General features: G+C 34.5%; 1 protein-coding gene across 1 annotated transcript in view; it reads left to right on the forward strand.

Annotated features, from left to right (window-relative positions):
• Positions 1-7,696, forward strand: part of LOC106880717 (myosin-VIIa) — a 107,550-nt gene that overhangs the window by 55,917 nt on the left and 43,937 nt on the right. The window contains exons 10-14 of the mRNA XM_052969897.1: positions 164-423; positions 3,393-3,471; positions 3,966-4,097; positions 6,249-6,384; positions 6,986-7,092. Coding sequence (XP_052825857.1) covers positions 164-423; positions 3,393-3,471; positions 3,966-4,097; positions 6,249-6,384; positions 6,986-7,092 — 714 coding nt within the window. The remainder of the gene's footprint in view (positions 1-163; positions 424-3,392; positions 3,472-3,965; positions 4,098-6,248; positions 6,385-6,985; positions 7,093-7,696) is intronic.

The raw sequence follows: 7,696 nt of genomic DNA on the forward strand, positions 1-7,696 counted from the left end.
ACTTTACCTTTCACCCTTTCAGAATTAATGAGGTAATTACTAATTGAGCACAAGGGTTAATTACATCAACTAGTCACCCACCCCTATTACCCTAGACTAGAAAGGGATATTTATACATAAGAACATCTTCATTTATTGTTGTTTTTTTTATTTTGTTATTCAGGTGGACGCACAATCTCTCATCGATGCCCTGACCACTCGTACTATCTTCACCCGTGGTGACAGCGTCACATCTACAATGGGTACAGCTTCCTCTGTTGATGTCAGAGATGCCTTTGTGAAAGGCATCTATGGCCGCATGTTTGTTTGGATCGTAGATAAAATAAACGAGGCCATTTACAAACCGAAAATTTCACCAAGTCATTACAGAACTAGTATTGGGGTCTTGGATATATTTGGATTTGAGAACTTTGATCATAATAGGTAAGGACAATGTTTACTTGACGTTCTGTTGTTTTAACCCTTCAACATTTAAACCAATCATATTACACCCAGAAATTCTATGCATTTTATGCTCAAACCAGCCAGATCTGGTCTCTTACACCTACCCTACAATATCATTCATCATCATCATCATCATCGTTTAATGTCCGCTTTCCATGCTAGCATGGATTGGACGATTTGACTGGGGACTGGTGAACCAGGTGGCTACACCAGGCTCCAATCTGATTTGGCAGAGTGTCTACAGCTGGATGCCCTTCCTAACGCCAACCACTCTGAGAGTGTAGTGGGTGCTTTTACGTGCCACCAGTACAGGAGCCAGTCACGTGGTACTGGCTCGAAATGGTGTATTTTACGTGCCACCGGCACTGGCAACGATCTCGATTTGAATGTTTTTTCATGTGCCACCAGCACAAGTGCCAGGAAGGCGACGTTGGTAACGATCACGCTCGAATGGTGCTCAATATCTTGAAGCTACAAGATAATGCATGATTAATTCAAAACAATACTAAAGGATTAAAAAGAAAAGAACAGTCTCAAAGATTATGTATATGAGTGAATATATTTGGGTGTATTTACCATCATAATTGGTTTAACATCCACTTTTCCATGGTTGCATGGGTTAGATGGAATTTGTTGAGGCAGGGTTTCTACAGCCAGATTCCCTTTCTGTTGTGAAGCCTTACCTGTTTCCATATAAGGTAATATTTGTCTAGGGAAAACTTTTTATCATGGAAGAGTGGAAACAAAGGATACTGCTTATATGATAATGATGCTCATTTACAACGAACATGTGATATCAAAACAAAGTGACTGTAACAACCACACATACATACACACATATGTATTTGATTATGCAACTGTTTGTTTGCATAATGAGATCTAGTTGTGTTTCCTCAGGCGATGTTCAAGTGTTGTCTCTGTTAGTTTAAAATTGTCGATTTCAAGGCTGTCTTCTCTGTTCATCATGATTTGAATTTAGTAGTAGCTGATAGACCCATGCCATTTGCCGCTACTAAATTCAAGCCATGACAAACAGAGGTGTTGGCCTTGAAGTCAATGATTTTAAACCAATGGAGACAACACTCGTATATCATCTGAGGAAATACAACTAGATCTCATTATGCAAACAAACAGTTGCATAATCAAATATATGTATTCTTGTAGAACTACGTTGTGTCAAAACAATTGTAGCAAATTATAAATAAATGTTCAACTATACTCCTTCTTGACTCCAATTTCTTCAATTTTACATTCACATGTGACGAATGCCCAAGCTTAAACTTGGAAATATATAATAATACTACCGATAGTACTGTGTAATTCTGAAGGTGGATGCGCTTTATACTGTACTTTACCACATTCCTAACAGAATATAACATATATATATATATATGTAGTGTGAAAAATATCTCCTTTTAAATTTACTGTCATTTAATAATGTTATTTAATGTTATTGCAGTATCTCTTTATGACCTTACTTTGTTTTACCATCATTTAATAATTAAACTACAGAACTAATTGATAAATGAATTATTGATTGCATTTAATTACTAAATCTAAAGCAGCTGTTATACTAATTGTTCAACAGAAATGAACAACAGTGTTCCAATAGCCATTTTAATGTGAATCAATTCCCAGAGAATAATCAATAGAAATGTGGAAACTAAGATCAGATTTGCAAATGAAAGAGTTAATTCAGTGAAATATTTATAATCTGCAATACTCCCTTATACCCCATCACCACTACCCTCTCCTTTTTCCAGTTGGAGTAAAGATGTGCTTTGTAACTTTTGGGACATCCTGTATTTAACCTACCTGACCTCAGTGTTTTGGTTAGCATTCTCTCCAAGTGCATTCAAGTTGATGTTCCTAAGCTACTCCAAAGATTGAACCCAGAGTCCTTACTCTAACTTTGTATGATCTTCTAACCTATTGTGCTGAATGCTATTATATTTAAGGTACCTTTCAAGTATTCATCTCTGTAGTATTTTTCTTTTTATATCTTTGATGGAGACAAATACTTGATGGTAATTCTTAAAAGTACCTCTAAAAAATTGACACAGTTTTCTGCCAAGAGAAATGGTTGATGGAATTGAAGACCAGACCCTGTTGATAAAATGAAATATAGTTTTAGGAACTGGGAGTTTGCTGAGGAAATAGTAACACAGTAAGTTGCTAGATTAGACACCCCAAAACTCTATGTACCTTTCCATTTGTATCACTGATTAAGATATACTTACATACAAATATGGTAAACACCTGTCATGTCTACTGAAGATGCAGGTTCAAGTTCCACTGGCATCCTTTGACTATTTCTATCCAAAAGTTTTCAAACCAATATTTTTACACTGTTATTTATAGCTTTATCTACTTCAAGGCTCACCATTCCAAAACAAGAATTATTCTACATTCTCTCAAGCTTATAAATTCTCATTTCCATTCCGACTTTTGCATTCACCTTCTTGTCTATTCTCATGCTTTTTCATAGACCAGAATCCTTTCTTTTCTTTTCTTTTTCCAAGTAAGACCAATCATATTCTGTACTTTAGTCTGAAGAATTGCTTCAAGATACAAAACATGTTATATAAATCTGCCAAATTATTGTATCTCTACATCTTGAAACTATTAGTAGCTTTTCTTTTGAAATTCTGTGAATATTAAATGATATATATATATATATATATATATATATATATATATATGTATGTATTAAGATATTGTTCTTGTTGTTTCATACCAAGTCAGCCCAGATGGAGCAGACACCCTTTAACGCACTATAGAGTGTGATAAATGGAATGTTTAGTTTATTTGCTATTTATAGCAGGTCAAACAGTCAAATAGAAACCTTCTCTAAGCTTTTTTATGATAATTGTTAAATTAAAAATGGTGGACAGAAATTTGCTAACTAATTAAGTTAAATATCATTAATTTTTTGCTTTTTATTTCAGCTTTGAACAGATGTGTATCAACTATGCCAATGAAAATCTCCAACAGTTTTTTGTGCAGCATATCTTCAAGTTGGAACAGGTAAATACCATTTTAATGTCTGTTTATTCCATTTACAGCAACTACATTGCTTGGATGTGATGGTTTAATTTCTACACTATACTCGGAGTTGAAGTTCTGTTTTCATTGTGCCATGTAAAGAGCAGTCGTGCTGGCATCGCATACAAAAAATCCTTGCTGGTACCACATAAAAAGCACCAAGTACACTCTGTAAAGTGGTTGGCTTTAGGAAGGGCGTCCTAATGCAGCCTCCCGGATTACCAGCTCTCAGTCAAACCATCCAACCCATGCCAGCATGGAAAGTGGATGTTAAACGATGATAATGATGATGATGTTGATTTTAACTCCATTTGTAAAAAAAAAAACAAGGCATAAATATTTCAACTCCATTAATTAATAAACAACCCATGCTAGCATGGAAAGCAGACGTTAAACGACGATGATAATGATGATGATGATGACTGCCTTAGTAATAACAGTTGTTTTGAAAAATATATCCATTTTTTAATTTCCAGGAAGAATACAATAGTGAAGGCATCAACTGGCAGCATATTGAATTTGTTGATAACCAGGATGCTCTTGATTTGATTGCTGCGAAACCAATGAACATAATCTCTTTGATTGATGAAGAAAGTAAATTTCCCAAGGTAAGATGATAAGACATTAATCATGTTCTTTAGTCCCAAGTCAGCCCTGTACTTCATCAAATAGTTAATTGATTAATGTTAAAAAAAAACCTGATGTACATAATTGAGGAGCTGTTTAATTTAAATGACAATTTATGTATCATATTTAATGTATATACAAATTCAATAGGCCAAGTTATTGCAGTATTTGTCCTGAAATAACATCTCTTATGACTTTGATGTGTTAAAAGCAATAAATATCAGAGGGAGATGAAGAATAACTTTGGCAAGCAGCTAGCAAGAACACCAGATTCACCTCAGCTGTTTTAGCCTTTTTCATGCTCAGGCATGAATTCATTGTCTCTGATATAGGAAGGAATGAATAAAACATTTACTGATGTTGCAAATAGCTGCCCAACTGAATAAAAAATCAAGTATACACTATTGAGCTAGTATTTGATGAAAATAGATATATAGGTATCATACCTACTAGGGCTTTACTCTCATTCGTTGTAGCAGCTGTAGGCTAGAAGGGGGCCACATGGGAGGCCCTGCACCAGATAGCTGGATGTGATTGAGGAAAATCTCCAGAGGCTCAACATCACCTTGGAGGATATAGAGGGGCTGGTAAAGGGATGCTAGCGATGGAGAGCACTGGTTGACCTGGTTAGCTCTATGCATGATGATGTCTCTGGGACCACTAACGTAGGATGATCCTAGCCTCATCAAGCAAGAGTATAAAGCAAAGCAAATGCAAGCATATATGTATATTGTATATACACAGTCAATAGGCCAAGTTACTGCAGTATTTGTCCTAAAAGAACATCACTTATGGACTTGCTTTGCTAAAAATGTAATAGATATCACCAGTAGTGACTGGTAAGAGCAACAGATGCCCTTTCGCTTTGTTTTTTTTTTATAGTTGTTGACGAGTGGAAGGGGTAGGCCTGTGACCTTCACATACCCTGCATGACTAGTGTGCTTGATGTCTGTAATTGTTTTGTTTTAAAAGTTTCCCAGGTCAAAAGATGAGCAGAGAGGAATTTCGAAAGGGCAGACATCCTGGGGTGAGAAAAGACTTGGAAAAGTGATTACTGAAGGGCTAAGACAAGTGGGTTATGAATGATGATTGAATGATGGGGGCATGAGATCAGCCATTTCTGGGGAACAGCAACCACAAGAGTAGTTATAGAAAAGACAGAGAGAGAAGACTGCATCTCTGTGCTTATCCTGTATTTTAGTAAATCTAAGACTCATTTTTCTAGTGTGTTTTTATCATTCTTTGAAGATACCAGGGAGTGATCCTAAAAGATTTGACTGCTATTCCTAGCAGCTTGAGTGACTGCAAAGTACCTTGCTCATTGGATAATTAAAACATTAAGCCATTACCTACCAGTGATCTCATATGAGATCACTTAAAAATTACAAATTTTGTAATTATCTATCAATATTTACACATATCTAACCTTTTTGCTATATCTACTAGGTATATTTCTCTGATATTCAAATGAGGTTTGCTAATTTTTCACCCAATATCTCGCTTATTTCTATTTAAAATGTTATTTTGATCATTCCAGCGTGTTTCTAAGACTGTTTTATGCTAGAAATCAAAGTTTCATTTAAAAAATTCCAGTTAATAGAATTATGGTAGGTAATGGGTTAATGTGAAACATTGGTTGCTGCCAGCTAAAGTTAATTACTTTCTCCCCTGTCATTTTTATTACCATATTTTTATATTCTGTCATTGTTTCAATTAACATTGAAAATAAAGAATTTAGTAAAATAATTTTGTCATTTTTAAATTGGTTTCTAAAACATAAACATAAAATTTTGATTCTGGGTTTTAAATTATATCACTCTAACCCTTTTGTTATCAAATTTTTGTTGAAATATTCTGCCTTTGTTTAATTAATTTTGCAAAGAATGAAGAATTTAGTAAAATTACTGTCATTATTAAGCTAGTATTTGGAACATAAATTAATATGAAATTTTGACGCAAGGTTTAAATTTGATCACACTGAAACCAAAAGTTCATATCATAGAACTAAGAGCAGTCTCAAACAGGTAATGCACCCTGTTTCCTTTATTTGAATCCTACAAACTAGGTACCATATGCTACATGAACTTTCAGACCTTATTTTCTTTACAATTTATTTCTGTTTGTTTCTTCAGGGAACAGACTCGACTCTGTTGAGTAAACTCCACCAACAACATGGCAACAACAGCAACTATCTACGAGCCAAATCAGAAATCAGTATGGTGTTTGGTCTTAACCACTTTGCAGGAGTCGTCTTTTATGATACCAGAGGTAAGTTTTATTGTTTTATTAGCAGCATTATTACTGTCTTTGCTAATCTTTCACAATTGCACTTGGCTGCATGGCTAAGAAGTTTACGCTCTAGCCATATGTTTCTGAGTTTAGTTCCACTTTGTGACACCTTGGGTCTTCTGTTATAGATTCAAATTGGCCTAAACTTTGTAAGTGGATTTGGTAGACAGAAATTCTAGATAGAATAAGTACTCGGCTTCCAGAGAATAAGTCCTGGGAGTCGATTTGCTCGACTAAAGGCGGTGCTCCAGCATGGCCGCAGTCAAATGACTGAAACAAGTAAAAGAGTATTAGGTTAGTTAAAATATATTTTTGACATATTTTATCTGCAGCTACCATAAAAAAAGAATTCTCTCTTGTGGTAAAAGATGTAAAAACCTAACGATAATTAACATCTTCAGTTCATGGTGCAGTTGATGATATTTAAGCACAATCACTTTTAAAACAGTACCCACAACAAATCCTGGAATTGTCTGAATTTGTAGAACCCTAAAATTTCTCGTTTGTAAATAACAAATTATTATTGTTTTCGTTTGTTTTAATTGCTTATGGTTTTTCTTAATTTTATTTTTAATTTTAGGATTCTTGGAGAAAAATCGTGACACTTTTAGTGTGGATCTGATACACTTGGTCCAAACTTCATCGAATGCATTCCTTACCAACCTCTTTGTTTCTGAAGTCAGCATGGTAATATTTATTTAAAGAATTTTTGTTTTGAAAAATTTACATTTCATGAACTTGATCATTCTAATACAGCTTGATCATTTTGTCAGCATTTTTCATCAGAAATATGTTGCCTTTGTTGCCATCAATTTTGAAGATAAAAAAGAATTTAGTAAAATAATTATCATTACTAATCTAGCATCTGGAACATGAATTAATTAAAATCTTTAAGGAAGGTTTTAATCTAGATCAATTATAAAAGCATTGCACATTAGTAAAATTAACCATTTTGATACCAACCTGCCTGAGATAGCCCTTAGTTTGGTGATACAAACTTCCTAATATAAAGTGATTTGAATTGAAATCTTTTATCATAATTTCACGCTAATTTATGTTCCAAACAGCAGCCTTTTTTGCAAAATTCATTATTTTCGGAGGCTGCAAGCTGGCGGAAACATTAGCCAGGCAAAATGTTTAGCAGTATTTTGTCTGTCTTGCTTGACATTTTCAGTTCAAATTCCGCCAAGGTCAACTTTGCCTTTCATCCTTTCAGAGTCGATAAATTAAGTACCAGTTGTGTACTAGGGTTGATCTGATTGACTGTCCCTCTTCCCAAAAGATTTCAGGC

This window comes from Octopus bimaculoides, chromosome 8, assembly GCF_001194135.2.
Source record: "Octopus bimaculoides isolate UCB-OBI-ISO-001 chromosome 8, ASM119413v2, whole genome shotgun sequence".
In the NCBI taxonomy this organism is placed as follows: Eukaryota; Metazoa; Mollusca; class Cephalopoda; order Octopoda; family Octopodidae; genus Octopus; species Octopus bimaculoides.